This window comes from Cladophialophora psammophila (genome assembly GCF_000585535.1).
Source record: "Cladophialophora psammophila CBS 110553 chromosome Unknown aczJe-supercont1.15, whole genome shotgun sequence".
NCBI lineage: Eukaryota > Fungi > Ascomycota > Eurotiomycetes > Chaetothyriales > Herpotrichiellaceae > Cladophialophora > Cladophialophora psammophila.
In genome coordinates, this window is record NW_006912936.1 from 152339 (window position 1) to 169094 (window position 16756).

The 16756-nt window shown below is 52.5% G+C and overlaps 5 protein-coding genes across 5 annotated transcripts; 4 read left to right on the forward strand and 1 right to left on the reverse strand.

Moving 5' to 3' along the window:
* Positions 1-1177: 1177 nt before the first annotated feature.
* On the reverse strand, positions 1178-2644 carry A1O5_08996 (glycosyl hydrolase family 10; the record flags this gene model as incomplete). The annotated part of the gene is made up of 5 exons (XM_007749576.1): positions 1178-1256; positions 1330-1726; positions 1827-1875; positions 1927-2301; positions 2357-2644. 5 exons carry the CDS (start codon positions 2642-2644, stop codon positions 1178-1180), a joined length of 1188 nt encoding a protein of 395 aa, XP_007747766.1.
* A 1839-nt stretch (positions 2645-4483) lies between these two features.
* A1O5_08997 (uncharacterized protein) lies at positions 4484-6305 on the forward strand (the record flags this gene model as incomplete). The annotated part of the gene is made up of 5 exons (XM_007749577.1): positions 4484-4608; positions 4672-5452; positions 5504-5739; positions 5798-6066; positions 6121-6305. 5 exons carry the CDS (start codon positions 4484-4486, stop codon positions 6303-6305), a joined length of 1596 nt encoding a protein of 531 aa, XP_007747767.1.
* Positions 6306-6998: 693 nt separating this feature from the next.
* Positions 6999-8432, forward strand: A1O5_08998 (ATP-dependent rRNA helicase RRP3; the record flags this gene model as incomplete). The annotated part of the gene is made up of 1 exon (XM_007749578.1): positions 6999-8432. One exon carries the CDS (start codon positions 6999-7001, stop codon positions 8430-8432), a length of 1434 nt encoding a protein of 477 aa, XP_007747768.1.
* A 688-nt stretch (positions 8433-9120) lies between these two features.
* On the forward strand, positions 9121-12963 carry A1O5_08999 (uncharacterized protein; the record flags this gene model as incomplete). The annotated part of the gene is made up of 1 exon (XM_007749579.1): positions 9121-12963. The coding sequence occupies one exon, from the start codon at positions 9121-9123 to the stop codon at positions 12961-12963; it is 3843 nt and encodes a 1280-aa protein (XP_007747769.1).
* A 682-nt stretch (positions 12964-13645) lies between these two features.
* A1O5_09000 (T-complex protein 1 subunit gamma) lies at positions 13646-15492 on the forward strand (the record flags this gene model as incomplete). The annotated part of the gene is made up of 4 exons (XM_007749580.1): positions 13646-13670; positions 13720-13786; positions 13839-14047; positions 14102-15492. The coding sequence occupies 4 exons, from the start codon at positions 13646-13648 to the stop codon at positions 15490-15492; spliced, it is 1692 nt and encodes a 563-aa protein (XP_007747770.1).
* Between the last annotated feature and the right edge of the window lie 1264 nt (positions 15493-16756).

Below are 16756 nucleotides of genomic sequence, written 5' to 3' on the forward strand. Positions count from 1 at the left end.
ATGTTTCGTGGTCATCAATCAATCGACTTGAGCGCATTCATTGATGTGCTCCAAGGTCCACGGCTGTGAGTGATAACGCATAGAGGTTCCGAAGGGCATGGTTCTGCTCACAAGGACACCACAGCCCCGTGATAGGCCCAAGGTAATGCAATGCAATGCAATGCAATGCATCTTTCGATTCATGTTTTGTTCCTTATTCTTTCTGCTGATGCGAATCGAAGCTGTGCGACTCGTCGTCTCCGTGTTCAGCAGATCATCCAGGACCGGAGCTGTGCAGCGACGTCTAGGTCGGCCCCGGACTAATCAGCTAACTTCCAAGTTAGCTTCCTGACCATGTAGGAGGTAGAACTAGCCGAGGTGGTCTGGGGGGAGCGGAGGAGGATCAGACATCTTTCCACCCTTTCCCACGCCTCGGCTTGCGGATATCAATGGCTGGTGCCCCATTTTTGAAGTCCGCCCTGCAGTGCAGAAGTCCCTAGTAGCTACAAGCGACACTCACTGGCGCGGTGTGGTGCAATACGTCGTGGTGTAACAAGGAAATTCGCGGTTGAACTTCGGCATCAACCGCTACTTTGCTGGTAACAAAATCCGTGGTTCAGGCGGATTGGCGAGATCACGTAAGGAACAGATGGAGAATCCACCAAGTCCCTTCTTTAGTGACGGCGTTTGGTGGCGTCGACATCTAAGACATGGTTCGATCGTTATTGGACAGAAAACCGGTCAGATGGGATGGACAGGATGGGCTGCAGCCCCGCGTCCCAAGCTCGTGCTCGTGCAATGCCGGGATACCGATCCAGCTGGAAATTAGTTAAGAGTGGTGTGTTTTGTATGTACGGAGCACGTATCTGCTACAAGAGAATCGCCTTTTATCTCGTCACGTCCAATCCCAGGCGGTCGTCGTAGGTATATTCTGAACTCGAGCAGAAGTCACCCCAAGCATCATATCCCCATCCAACCGAACATCCCTCCCGTATGAGACGCTAAGATACAGCCTTTCCCCTCATCTTCGTGGGAAAGATCAAGCGGTACACACAGAACACGGAACACCTTGGAGTGCATCGCCTACAGCATAGTATGCCGGTTTCCGCTATGCCGTCGCTTGTTAGCCACCAGAGAACAGCACCGGGAGGGGCACATCAGTGGAGTAAATCCTTCCAATGCTCGGAACTGGTGGATTCTAGGGGTGGTTGCTTACCCTGAAGTCAGCGTTGTAGAGGTCGGCCAAACCTTGTCCTGGAAAGCTCGAGGGAATCCAGCTTGCAGGTGGAGTCAGCCATCGCCATGCGTCGCTTGGGAACATGTACGGAGCACGGAGTACATCTAACATACCTGTACTGGTCGTCAAAATCCCAGACTGTAATACCGACACACCCTCCCACTTGGACACAGCTGGCCGTTGAGTTGTAATACTCTTCTGCTTGGAGGGCAAAGGCCGTGGCGTTTGTAAGGTTAGCTTGTGGGAAACGGATATCCAATTCTGTGATTGCCACTTCGACACCCGCCGCGATGTAGGCCTGTTTCGTGGCGATTTGGTCTTGCAACGAGGGCGTCTCGCCGAGGACGAAGTGGCTCTCGAGGCCGACGCCATCAATGCGGATGTTTCGACTTTGCAACTCTTGAATCAGACCCAGTACGGCCACTGACTTGTTCCCGGATTCGATCCCGAAATCGTTATAGTACAGCTTCGGCTTGCGTATGCCCGCCGGCAGGGAGTCCACTGCTTCCTCTGGCTCGCTGTCAGTACTTGCAGGTCATGGAACGGATAGAAAGATCCTGGATCTCCTTTGCAGTTTCTTAATTCCTGCTTCATTTCTAGGGCGACTCACGAGCAAATTGAAATGCCAGAAAGAAGTACTCCGGCCCGATCACATCGAACTGGGAAGAATCAGCCAGAGATCAAGTTACAAAGTGGATACCAATACTGACCCAGATACTTGAAGAAAACGACCCATTAGCAGCTACGGCCTCGTTGACGACATCCCACGAGTAACAAGCATCTCCAAAATGGGTGATCATTGTCTGGATATGGTTTTGCATGACCGCTATGAGTGAATCTTCGGTCCAGTTCCCGTTCAAGACCCAGTCGCTAACCTGGCTGACCCAGACCAGGTTATGGCATCTCAGATATTTTCCGTGGTCTCGGGCAATCGCCACATCAATGTCCCCGCCCGTGAAGTTGAAGACGCCCGGCTCCGGCTCGCTCAGCTCGAATTTCATCATGTTGGCCGGTGTGATCTGGCCAAAGATGTGCGTGTTGTTCAAGATCTCCTGATAGAGGATGCTCGTGTCCTCCCCGGTTCCCTGTGTGTTCCTTTTTAGTTTCCAGACTCCGTCGTCCGCCAACGTTGGCACCTACAGGTTGATCAGTTGCACTGCCAAACCACAGCTTGCCGGCTGCCTGCGCCAGATCATTAAGGAAAGGCGGCGAAAGGGGCTCAAAGTATCCGGAGCACGAAGCTGGAGCAGAGGATGCCGGCGCCAGTGAAGCTGAGGAGGTAGCGGTCGCTGGGGTGAGAGGAGGCGGCGGCGGCGGCGGCGGCGGCGGCGGATAGTGACCATGCGGTGGCCATCCTGGGCCCGCCGGGCTCGCAAGACCAAGAGCAGCAAGGGCGGACACGACAGAGGCAAGCCTGGCTAAGGACATGTTGAATTCACGTATAAACGAAGGACAAGCAGGATGAAACACAGCAGCACAACAACGTGAAGCTCCTTACACTTGCTCTTCCGCCGCATCGACACGACCTTTCCACTCTCCCGCATCTATATATATATATATATTCCATGGCGGCAAATAACCGCGAGAGTGCTCACCAAGATTCGAAATTTGCGTATACTCACGCAGACCAAATTCGCGTCATACACATGGCCGGATGGAAGACTGCCGACATTGTCAATTTCTGATATTTCAACCGGACCCCGCAATAGAATGAGAATTGACCAGCATGAGATCTAGTCGACATGAAGGACGATTATAGACCTTCCTTGTTTGGCGACGATGGCATGGAGTTAGGTAGATGCAGGTGAGTTAGCGAATCCGGGCACGATTGACATGGAAGCACCTAGGCAGCCAACATACTCTCTTTCCCCGGCGCAGGTTCACCATCTCCAATGCCCCAGTCTGGGATGTGGAGACAGGGAGACCTAGCTAGTCTGCTGTGCGAGTAGATAGAGTATATGCAGCTCATTTGTTTTTGGGACTGGGGTTGTGCTGTGGGTGCCTGGAGAGTCGACCCGCGAGCCTTGCTTCTCTTCTTCCTCCTCTGCCTTCCTGTCGCATGTAGCCTCGCAAATACGGCTATGTTAGTCATTGTTTCTCTCGTGGCGCACCTGTGGCTGTCTCTCCGTGTTGTCTTGGCCTCTCTTTTGCCGGCATGCACATTGATGATCCAGAATCCATATTTTCCCGGGCGGAGGATGTGACCCGAATTGGCTATACTTAGGGGGTCCAGTATGTAATAAACAACAAAACTAGGGGCGCCCCGGCGATGGCGTCGAATCGAACCCCGTCGATCTGGATGCGTTCTCTCTTCCTCCTTCCCAGAACGTGGCGATCGTACAACCATCGGCTGACCATGGAGAAAAGAAAAAAGGTCTGATCCAGTCCCTATCCCGGAGGACAAAGCCCCTTCAAGCAGGTGGCAATTGGAATCCCTTCTCTTCTTCCCTCCCTCCCTCGCCGGGTAATAGGATAAATTGCTGCTGGCTGTTTTCTTTGTCCCGAAGATCCTCCACCGCCCCTTTTCAGGAATAGCTGAATCCGTGCTTGATCCGTCCTTTTCCCTGGTAATACGGCATGGGGTCTGTCTCCCGGAAATCCCACATTCTCTCCTCCCTCCACATTCTCATCCACAAATCTGCATGCATGTGCACTAGAATTTGACCATACTTTTGCCGCTAGATCAATCAGAAGAGTGGAGGTTGTGCCCAGAGGTCACACACCCGTGTGTTCCTCTTTCCCGGCCTGGGTCTGATCTCTCTTTTCTTTCATTCCGAGAGGTTGCTCCTGCTGCCGGCCGGTAAAACTCCCTGGGCGTTTTTCGGTCTCCAGACTCGGGTTTTCCTGTCGACATAGACTGGTAGTCGTGATCCAAGCTTTCAGGCCATGACTGTTACACTAGTGGGCAGTCTGTTTACCCAGCCTTTCGCCTCGGATTGATCGTCCAATCCAGACCGCTTGAGTCCACCGGTATGGCACGAGTTGTGTGCTTGTCGACGCCCTCATTGGCTCATGCAGTCCTGGTCAGCTGTGAATGCAGACTTTCTAGAACGCTATCACCGAAATGCACGCGGTAGCATTTCCACCACGACCCTGAGTGAGATAAACAGGCACCGCAACGATGCCACCTTGTATAAAGCACTTGGCTTGCTCCCTCTTCTTCTCCCTCTCTTCTCTTCTTCATCAAGACTTCACGTAGGCACAGTCTCTACGCTCTTTGTCCCATTCTGCCCAGAGCTCATCAGCGATCAGTATCTTCTTGTCAGTATGGGTAAAGGATACTTCGAGCTGGCAGGCCGCCAGTTCCCTGCCGTGACATGGTATAGGGATCCCGCGCTGAGGAAGACCTATATCTGTCTTATGTTCGTGGTTCTTACCAGTGCCACCAATGGGTGAGTCTGCGCGAGTTCCCTGGCCTCACACAAGAAGTAGATTTGCTGACTTGTTATGCTCAGTTATGACGGCTCCATGATGAATGGTCTCCAGACTCTTCCCGCCTGGCAACAGCATTTCAACCACCCCAAGGGCGGTAAGATTGGCATCTTGAACGCTATCATGTCGATTGGTTCCCTGTCCGCCATTCCCTTTGTGCCATACGCAGCCGATATCCTCGGCCGTCGAATGGGTATCCTCGTGGGCTGCGCCATCATGATGGTCGGTGTTGTCCTGCAGTCTATCTCTGCAGGGTTTGGCATGTTCTTGGGAGCCCGATTCCTCCTCGGTTTCGGAATAGCTATTGCCCACGGTTCATCTCCTCTGCTGATCACGGAATTGGTGCACCCTCAACATCGTGCTATCTTCACAACTATTTACAACACAACGTGGTACGCTGGTAGCATTGTCGCTGCTTGGCTCACCTATGGAACCGATCACATCAACAACAACTGGTCCTGGCGCATTCCCACCATTGTCCAGGCCGCTCCCTCGTTGATCCAGCTCCTTTTCATCTGGTTTGTGCCAGAGTCTCCTAGATGGCTCATCGCGCACGGCAAAGAGGAGAAAGGTTTGGATATCCTCTACGATGTGCACGCCAATGGCAACCGCAACGATGAGATGGTTCAATTGGAGTTCGTTGAAATCCGCGACACCATCAAACTCGAGAAGGAAGTCGAAGGAAACCAGTGGCTCGAGCTGATCAAGACCCGTGGCAACCGCCGCAGACTCATCATCTTGTTGTCTGCTGGTCTCTTCTCCCAGTGGTCTGGCAATGGTCTCGTGTCATACTATATCACCAAGGTAAGCTGATTGTGCCATTGCTTCGCAAGGTTCCTGGCTAATGATCGTTAGATTCTCAACAATATCGGCTACACTGATACCTTGACCCAGAACTTGATCAATGGCGTTCTACAAATCTTCAACCTCTTTATCGCCGTCGGTGCTTGCTTCTTCGTCGACAAGGTCGGCCGTCGCAAGCTCTTCCTGATCTCCACTACCGGCATGTTGATTACCTTCATCGTCTGGACTATCTGCTCAGCCAGATACGCCATCTCTGGCTCTAAAGGGGCAGCTAACGCTGTTGTTGGGTAAGTTGCCAGGTCTCTGTATGAAACTCGGTGAACAACCGCTGACCATTTCGAATAGAATGATCTACATCTACTACTTCTGGTACAACATTGCCTGGTCTGGCATGTTGGTCGGCTACACCGCCGAAATTCTGCCATACAACATCCGCGCAAAGGGCTTGACAGTCATGTTCCTCATGGTTGACATTGCTCTATTCTTCAACCAATATATCAACCCCATCGCCCTGGACCACATTGGCTGGAAGTACTACATCTTCTATTGCGTGTGGCTTGGCTTTGAGCTTGCCATTGTCTACTTCTTCTATGTTGAAACCCGCAACACACCTCGTAAGTATCTTCAGACCGAGTTTTTTGGCCCTCACGCTAACTTGCATTCTACAGTGGAAGAAATCGCCAAGCACTTTGATGGCGACCAAGCATTGGTTGCTGGTGCCGCTGCTTCGAACAAGGGTCTCACCCTGGCGGCTGAGATGGGTCTCGAAGCAACCATGACTCAACACCACGATCTGGATGAGAAGAGACACTCCGTGCAGGTCGAAAACGCTCAAACAAAGAGCGAGCTGTAGAGGTTTGAGCGTGTTTGTATGAAATTTTGCTCTAGTTGAAAGTTAGTTCTTGTTTGGGACCAGTCCTCCATGTGGTGATGGTTGCAGCTGGTTGCAGTGGGATATGGTATCATCTCGCAAGTGATAGATGCTTTCCTCGAAGAAGAACAGTATTCATCAAACATACTAATACAATGACATCAATTCGTCACAGACTTCTAGCGTTTTGGGTGAACTTGGACACGTCCTGCTTTGCTTCCTCCACTTGTCGTGACCTGGAAATGCGAGCTTTTGACATCTATGACATCTCGTGGATCACGTCAGCAGCATCATTCACCTGGGTGGTCCAGTCTCACGCCCTCCAATACTTTCAGGTCGCATTCGACCCAGAGGCTATTGTCGATAGAAATTGCACATCTGCTATGTCGGTGGGCAGCATAAGGGCGCCCGAAAAGCAACAAAATAGTTCCTTGTAAATTCATCTTTGTAAATTCAATGTCGCATCAAGGAGTTTTGTCTGCACGGCGAGACGGTTCCAATCAGCGTAGAGAACGGAGCCTTGCGCGCAAGGCTGAGGTCACGGGCGATAAGATAAGCATTGGCCCAGCGAAATTTCCGACCCGCCGCCTGCGCCTCAAAAAGTCCCACAGAAACTTTTCCTTCCTGTCTGTTGAACTGCCAACTATTGTCTCCTTTCCGCCAGGAAAAAAAAAAATGCCACCGCTTAAGAAACGAAAATTGAGCCATGACGGGCCCTCCAGTGATGATTCTCAATCTGCAAATTCGCCGACCGGATCAGAGACCGCTCCCACTAGTGATGCTGAAGACGAGGTGCGAGCAAAGTCCACCAAGCCGACAACCTTCAAAGAGCTAGGAATTATTGACTCCCTGTGCGAAGCATGCGAGTCTCTTGGGTACAAAGCGCCTACGCCGATTCAAGCTGAAGCAATACCGTTGGCCTTACAGGGTCGGGATATAATTGGACTGGCAGAGACCGGGAGCGGCAAGACGGCTGCATTCGTTCTTCCTATTCTGCAGGCACTTATGGATAAACCGCAACTGCTCCATTCATTGATCTTGGCCCCAACAAGAGAGTTGGCATATCAGATATCACAGGCTGTGGAGGCTCTTGGTTCCCTGATCGCAGTGCGCTGTGCCGTGTTGGTTGGTGGCATGGACATGATTCCGCAAGCAATTGCTCTGGGAAAGAAGCCTCACGTTATTGTTGCGACACCCGGACGTCTCCTAGATCATTTGGAGAACACAAAGGGATTTTCACTGCGCCAGTTGAAGTATCTTGTCATGGACGAAGCCGACCGACTGCTCGATTTGGACTTTGGGCCAATCCTGGACAAGATTCTGAAGATACTACCAAGAGAAGGCAGAAAGACATATCTCTTTTCTGCTACAATGTCGAGCAAAGTCGAATCCTTACAACGAGCATCGTTGTCAAACCCCCTCCGAGTGGCGGTTTCCCAAGACAAATACCAAACTGTGTCGACGCTGATCCAGTCATACCTCTTCATCCCTCACAAGCACAAAGATCTCTACCTCGTTCATGTTTTGAACGAACTTGCTGGTCAGACAGGCATCATCTTTACACGGACAGTCAACGAGGCACAGCGGATCTCGATCCTCCTCCGGACCCTTGGTTTCTCTGCCATACCGATCCATGGTCAGCTGTCTCAACAAGCGCGACTGGCTGCCCTGAACAAATTCCGAGCAAAGTCCCGCAATCTGTTAGTTGCTTCTGATGTGGCGTCACGAGGCCTCGACATTCCTTCTGTTGATCTCGTGATCAACTTTGATCTTCCCCACGATAGCAAAACATACATCCACCGAGTCGGGCGTACTGCGAGAGCGGGTAAGAGCGGAAAGGCCATTTCTTTTGTCACTCAGTATGACGTGGAGTTGTGGATGAGAATCGAGGGTGCGTTAGGTAAGAAATTGAAGGAGTACGAGACGGTCAAGGAAGAGGTGATGATATTGGCGGAGCGGGTGGGAGACGCCCAACGAGCTGCAGCATTGGAGATGAAGGAGCTGCATGAGAACAGGGGCAAGAAAGGCGCGACGCTGCGACACAAGCGCACGGCAAAAGGCGTGGGCGGAAAGCGGAGGCGAGACGATATGGACCAGGATGAAGGGTAGATGTTGTTGGACTCGCATTAGTAAATGAGTTTCGTTTTCCCCCTTCGTGTCCTCTGACTCGGCCCCCAGCGTTCGCGGCCTCTTGTAGGGGGTACGACGGGGGTACCTACGCAGATATGATACCCTCGGGACATAATGGTTGTATATGTAACGCGGTCTCTAGGTCGAAAAAGTACTAGAGCAGCCTTGCGGTCAGGAAGCGCAAACGGCGGATCAATTCAACTTCCAGGCGACTTGTAGCGTCTGGCTCGCCTGGTTCGAGACGCAAATTCAGCACCTGTACCTCGAAACTGTCTGAATTTGCCCTCTCGCCCCGTAGCTTGCCAATCATGCTGGGCATGTGCGGATCGACTCCATGTCGCCAACTAAACCCCGATCAGCGAATTAGCGGCGTCTATCAACCCATCGCGAAAACTTCAAAGATGACGTCTTCTGGATCCTGCGGTTCCATTGGTCAAGGGCCGGGAAAGCGTGGGAGAAGTTTCCACAGGGGGCCACAGGCCAACACCGACCAACACAAGGCCCTCAACAGAATCAAGTTGGTCCATCGGAAAAAGCCTCTGACGTCCAGGAGGCCAAGTTTCTTTTCTTTTGCATCCCATTCACAAGAATAAAAAACATGGGGACTGTTCAGTGTTAGTCGGGTCGGAGATCTACCCCCTAAAACACTGCCAAAGGAACATCAAAGATGCCTGTCATCGACATCAACAAGGACCTGTCGGCCCTTTTCCGCCAACAGGTCTGGGTGACGCCTGATGCTGTGGCGTTGGAGGATGATTCAACGACATATACTTATGTCGAGCTCGATCGAAAGGTCGAGGCTCTCTCCAATCGCCTTCGCAAGCACCGAGTCGGCCGAGACAGCCTCGTTGGCGTGCTCCTACCACGCAGTGCCAACTATGTGATCGCCTGTCTCGCTGCGCTCCGGGCAGGCGGGGCTTTTCTCGTCCTCGAACTCGCGTACCCTCCTGAACTCCTGGCAGACGTGATCGACGATGCCAAACCAGCTGTAGTGGTCACATACAAGGCCGAGGTTGGTAAGATCAAGGATGGAATCCCTCTCATCACCCTTGATGAAGAGCAGACAAATACCAATGGAGATGTGAAAGACCTACCTCCGCTGCCTGCTGATGATGACTTGGACAGACTTGCTTTCGTCTCTTATTCTTCAGGTACGACGGGCAAGCCGAAGGGCATCGCAAACCCTCATCGAGCGCCAGTCCTTTCGTATGATCTGCGATTCGGTGTTTGCGATCTTCAACCTGGTGACCGTGTCGCCTGCAATGTCTTCTTCATCTGGGAGATCCTCCGTCCGTTGCTGCGAGGAGCGACTGTCGTTGCAGTACCAGACGAGGCAAGTTATGACCCCCCTGCGCTCGTGGACCTTCTATCTTCAAAGAATATCACCGAGACTCTCATGACGCCGACGCTCTTGGCTGCAGTGCTGTCACGCCACCCAAAGATTGGGTCTCGACTGCCAAAGCTGCGGACTTTATGGCTGAATGGCGAAGTCGTGACCACCGACTTGGCACGTCGAGCCATGAAAGCTCTTCCCAACACAACCCTGCTCAACTGTTACAGCGCCTGCGAGACCCACGAGATTGCCTGTGGGGATATTGGAGAGATGCTGGACGACGAAGCACACTACTGTCCCGTCGGCCCTCCGCTGGATCCAGAACACACCTACATCCTCGATGAGAGCGGCCAAAGGGTGGAAGGGGGAGAAAGCGGAGAACTTTTCGTTGGTGGATCACTCCTTGCTCGCGGGTACATCAATCGCCCTGAGACAACCGCCAGAGCCTTCACACCGGACCCATTCAATCCAGCGCCGGGAGCGCGCATGTACAGAACCGGAGATCAGGCGCGAATACTTCCATCAGGACTTCTCGAAATTACTGGTCGTGTGGGTGCCATGATCAAGCTTCGTGGCTATTCTGTCGTACCTGGAAAGGTCGAGCACGCCATTGTCCAACACCTCGCTGTTCGACATTGTGCTGTCACAGCTCATGGTGATGCCTTGGAACGACAGCTGGTTGCGTATGTCGTCCGGGACAAGGACAGCTCTGCAGATCATCCGGTGCTGGAGATTAATGAAATAGGTCACAGTCCCACTGCAAGACGGACGCTTTCACCATACCTAGCTCACTACATGATTCCAGCTCTCTGGGTTGAAGTTGAGGAACTGCCTACCAATGCAGTATCTGGCAAGGTGGATCTCAAGCGCCTCCCTAGACCTCCAAGTCCCACAACTGTCAACGGCAATGTGGTCTTGAATGGGCACAAGGGAGACCAAGATCCAATCGACATTGACGCCATAGCTGAAATCTGGGCTGCAAGTCTCAAGATCTCCCGTAGTACGATAACGCCGGAGCACAGTTTTTTCGATCTTGGAGGACATTCCCTGACGCTTGCCGACTTGTCTGCACGGTTCTCTCGAGTTCTCGGAGTCAAGGTGCCGCTCGCGCGTCTCGTCGACCCTGCCACTCTCAACGGCCACCTGGAGACACTGCGATCTGTGAGAGACGGCCACGCCGCAGCGGTACAAGCACATCTGCCTGATGTTCTACGCAAAGACTCGACCCTTGAGGAGAACATCCGACCAATAAATGTTAAAATCTGCGCGGCCAGCAAAGCAAGTACGATCCTTTTGACTGGTGCTACTGGCTTCTTGGGTGCGTTCTTGCTGAACGATCTTTTGGAAAGCACATCGGCCAAGATAGTGTGCCTTGTACGTTTTAGTGACCCTTCAGAAGCCGAAATACCGGAAGGAATTGCAAGGTTGCGGCGGCACCTCCTCGATTTGGGATTGTGGAGGGACTCGATCATGGAGCGCGTCGAGATCCTGCCAGGCAATCTATCCCGGCCACGCCTGGGCCTCTCCCCAGACGCCTTCGAAGAACTTAGTTGCCGTGTCCAAGTTATTTTCCACGCCGCCGCCAGTGTCAACCTTGTGTACCCGTACGCTGCCCTCCGGGATGCTAATGTAGGGGGAACAAGGGAAATTTTGCGTCTAGCATGTCGCGCGGGAGCCACGGTACAGTACATCTCCACGAATGGAGTGTTGCCCCCATCTCAGGATGGCTGGGAAGAGGATGCCATGCTGGGGATGGACGCTGTCCCAGAGAAGCTAACAGACGGATATGGCCAGACAAAGTGGGTGGCAGAGAAACTCGTGCATGAAGCTGGCCGTCGAGGCCTGCCAGTGAAGGTTCATCGAGCAGGTACAATTAGCGGCCACAGCACCACAGGCGCAGGAAACCTGTGGGATCTTCTTAACGCGATCATTGTCGAATCCATCAACCTTGGCTATGCCCCAGACGTGGAAGGCTGGCGTGCAGAGATGACCCCGGTGGACTTTGTTAGTAAAGCTATTGTCCATCTCTCAAATCAGACCGACACCACCCAGTTTGTTTTTCACCTGGGTGATCCTGATCCGGTCCACACTCGATCAGTCTTCAAAGACCTCGAAGAGCTCGGATATCCGACAAAACCACTCCCTTGGGACGACTGGGTTGTGCAGTGGCAAGAAAACAGGGGTGTTCTGCAAGGTGGAGATGGTGCATTTACTATCGATATCCTGCGCAGCGGCATGCCGAGCGTCGAGTTTTTGAGGGGCATTGTTGTGTTAAACAATGCCGCTACTCGGCCTTTGCGGGCTGTTGTTGAACGACCCAAGGTCGACAGCATATTGCTCGAAACGTATGCTCGCAATTGGTTTGCCCGAGGATGGCTGCCTCGTCCACCATCGCGCCAACATGCTCTTGGCGGAACTGCACAGCCCATACGAAGGGGGCCACTGAGCGGGCGAGTGGCTGTCATCACTGGGGCTTCGTCTGGAATTGGTGCTGCAGTTGCTGCTGCTTTGGCACGGGAGGGCCTACATCTGGCTCTAGGCGCTCGCCGCACCGAGGCACTCGAAGCTGTTAAAAACAGATTGGTAGTCCGTGAGGGCAAGGTCATAGTTCGACAGACGGACGTGACAGACAGCAAGCAAGTCGAGAGCCTCATCCGAGCAGCAAATGATGAGCTTGGGCCGGTCGATATCCTCATCTCTTGCGCCGGTGTCATGTATTACACCATGATGGCAAATGCGCATACAGAAGATTGGGATCGCACTGTCGACGTAAATTGCAAGGGTCTTCTGCACTGCCTTGCTTCGGTTGTGCCATCAATGATCTCGCGTAGAAGCGGGCACATTGTCGCCATATCGTCGGACGCAGGTCGAAAGGTCTTCCCTGGCCTGGGCGTCTATTCGGCTAGCAAGTTCTTTGTCGAAGCCACGCTGCAGAGTTTGCGTTTGGAGACAGCGGGGACGGGGTTACGTGTCACAAGTGTGCAGCCCGGCAACACAGCGACTGACCTCCTAGGCATGTCGACGGACACTGAGGCAATCAAGAAATATGGTGAGCCGACTGGTGCACAGATCTTGGATCCAGAAGATGTGGCCAACTCGATTGTCTATGCATTGAGACAGCCGCAGCATGTTGCTGTGAACGAAATTTTGATCGAGCCGAGGGAGGAGCCGATCTGATTGAACCGCCTTATGTGCGCCTTGACACGCATCATTGCTCAATTCCCTTAATGATGTTTGGAGACCAGTACCATATCCATGAAAGAACAGCCTCGAGAAGCGAAGGCGGCAAGTCATCCTTTTCGTTTCCTACCAAGGCCTGCCAGGTCCAAGACTCGGGTTATTAGTGTCTGCTAGCTTTGGTTATGGGAAGATGTGAAGAGACCGGCAACGATGAGAAGACACACGGATGGTATAATAAAAGTAGCGGCCTAAGGGCAGCGACCTGTAATCATTTCGATATGGAAGTGGTCTATGAGATAACTCTTATGATGAGGGAAGCATATTTCTTCCACGGCATGATCAGGGATCGGTCGGTGTACTCGGTGCGTGGTAGCAGAATGTTCCGCTACTGCCACTGGTAAAATGGCAAGGCTGAACTACATGCAAGAGTAGACTAGCGCAGCCTCGCCGCTTGTAAAAAAAGTTGGAGATCACCCCATTTTGCCCATCCTGCAACCACACAGGGCTTCAATTACACACAGGTTCCACACAACCATCTCTTTAAGCCTTGAGTTATCAGAGTTCTACAAGCCCTTTAGACTGCGCAATTTACTTCCTCCTCTTCATATTTCTCCCCAGGACTGCAGGTGGAACTCCTTGGAAATCTGTACCCGGGCCATAGGCCTAGACCGCAGGCAGGATGCAGGCGCCTGTGGTGGTTATGAGTGAGCGATCCAGGACTTCTTGATGAGCTGACACTGACGCTTTTGACAGACACGGCGAATGGCGAAAGACAAGTTGGTCGAAAAGCGCAAATATCGAACATTACCGCTGCGAAAACGTGAGAGACAGCCAGCAACCCGCAAAATCTGTCTGATGACTGACGAACGCAGGGTGGCTGATATCATAAGATCATGTCTCGGGCCCAAAGCAATGCTGAAGATGCTGCTTGATCCTATGGGCGGGATTGTCCTAACGAATGACGGCCACGCTATCCTCCGAGAGATCGAGGTTGCCCATCCTGCGGCAAAGAGTATGATTGAGTTGAGTCGGACGCAGGATGAAGAAGTCGGTGATGGCACAACCACGGTGATAATATTAGGTATAAATCCGCTACAGTGTCGAATGGCGGGATAAGAATTGACCAGGTGGATAGCTGGCGAGATCCTTGCACAAGCTCTGCCCCAACTCGAACGAAATATCCATCCCGTGGTAATTATCCAGGCCTTCAAAAAAGCCTTGACAGACGCGCTTGCGATTGTTGAGGAAATCTCAATCCCGGTCGACACATCAAGCGACAAGGCTATGATATCACTGATTGAATCCTCCATCGGTACCAAAACAATCTCCCGCCACGCGGAACTCATGTGCTCCCTTGCGCTGAAAGCTGTACGAACCGTGTCTCAGGATCAAATATACGTCTCCAATGCGTCGCAGGCGAACGGCACAGCGAAATCGGCATCTTCGGTGGCGCCTTCGAAACCCGTGGAGATTGATATTAAACGATACGCTCGAATCGAAAAGATCCCCGGTGGAGAAATCGAGGAGTCACAAGTCTTGGACGGAGTCATGTTGAACAAGGACATTACACACGCCTCGATGCGCAGACGGATAGAGAATCCCAGGATTGTGTTATTGGATTGCCCTCTGGAATACAAAAAAGGCGAATCTCAAACGAACATTGAGATTACGGATGAAGACTCGTGGAATAAGATTCTACAGATTGAAGAAGAGCAAGTCAAGAAGATGTGTGACGCCGTTTTGGCGGTCAAGCCTGATCTTGTCATCACCGAGAAGGGTGTATCGGACCTGGCGCAGCATTACTTCCAAAAGGCCAATGTCACGGCACTGCGAAGAGTGCGAAAGACAGACAACAACCGCATTGCCCGAGCTGTGGGAGCTACCATCGTGAACCGCGTCGACGACCTTGTGGAGTCGGATGTGGGCACTGGCTGCGGTCTGTTTGAAATTGAAAAGATTGGCGATGAGTATTTCACATTCCTCACGAAATGCAAGAACCCCAAGGCTTGTACGATCTTGCTCCGGGGACCCTCGAAGGACATCCTGAACGAGATTGAACGAAATCTCCAAGACGCCATGTCTGTGGCTCGCAACGTCATGTTCCACCCGCGCCTCTCCCCCGGCGGAGGAGCCACCGAGATGGCCGTCTCGGTGCGCCTCGCTCAAAAATCCAAGTCCATCGAGGGCGTGATGCAATGGCCTTACCGTGCCGTCGCAGACGCCATGGAAGTCATCCCCCGGACGCTCATCCAGAACGCCGGCGCCAGCCCCATACGGATCTTGACACAACTCCGGGCGAAGCAGGCCGAAGGCAAATCCACATTCGGCGTCGATGGTGATACCGGGAATGTGGTGGACATGAAGGACTACGGTGTTTGGGAGCCCCAGGCAGTCAAGCTGCAGAGTATCAAGACGGCGGTCGAAAGTGCATGTTTGCTGTTGAGAGTAGATGATATCTGTGGAGCGAAGAGCGCGAAGCAGGTTGGCGGCAGTGGGTTGGCCGCGGGTGCAGGAGGAGAAGAGTAGATCCAGATAAAGAGGGGAGGAGAAGGGCGATGGGACGTAAAGGGTGGCACCGTTCCTATGCCTCTGGGATCACGATGTGAAATGAAAGGAGCAAATGGATGAGATGAACATGATCAGACCGAAAAGTCTGCATATGACGAGGAAGCCATCACCCTCAAACAGAATATACAGTCATACAGCCATCCGGCCATGGTATGTGCAATCCATCGTCCTGCACGACTATCCACAAGATTGACAGTGCAGATTGTCTTCCTCTGCCTTGCCCTTCCCTTCCCTTTCCTTCTCTTCTCTTTACTTCCCTCCCCGGTTTTCAACCGCGACACAAGTAACCACTGCTCGACAGCTCTCTCGTATCCAAATCTTGGTTTCAGTTTGACTTCTTAACCGCCCGTTTGATTTTCACTTTCAACCGCGGAAGTTCCACCCAGTACCTGTGAGAAGAATGATTTCCTATGTCGATGCCACTACCGCTCTGCTGCTTTGAAAAGTGACATGTTTGCCCCGCTCTTTGAGTCACCGCGGTACGTTCACTCATGATCACGGCTGTTGAAATGGAAAGTTAAGTCCTCACATGACGAGGATTTGAGAATTTGAATCACGCATTCAATATCGAGAGTCCACGCGGAGGCGGCTCGGCGTCAAAGGTACGTGCACGCCCGTTTTCCCTCAGGGTATTTAAACCTCATTCTCCCTCCAGATTCTGTCTTCTTTTGTCTTCCATGGTTCACAAAACATTTGGTCGTTGCTCCCCTTCAGGGGTCTTCGTGCCTCTTCCAGGCCGGAAAGGAAGCACAACGGTTTGTGCTCCCTTTCTGGCATAATGGCGTCTTTCATATATATATATTTACCTAACCCCTCTTCCCCTGCGCGTCCTCCGATCCTCGCCCACAAGATCAAATGCCACACTCCAAGCTCGAAGCGAAAGACGGCCCCGCCGGGACTCGCGGTGTCAGGCTCCCATGTTCATCAATGGCGCCCGTGCCGATTCTATCAGCTCCTCCGGTGGTCTACAAATTGGGCCTTTGGGACGACGGAGGAGTGACGGTGGTGGACAGCCTCTGCCGCTCACATAGATTACGGGTCCGTCCCCAGGTCGGACGATCACGCGAGCACCAGACAGTTCCAGCAAACTACATCTTTTCTCCGCAAGATGTTAGATCGGGCACAGGGCTCAACTCAGAAGGAGCGTGTTATCATTTGGAGTTAACGAAGACAGCAAGAGAGCCCCTAATTATCATCGAGAGGGAAAGAGGCAGAAGACACA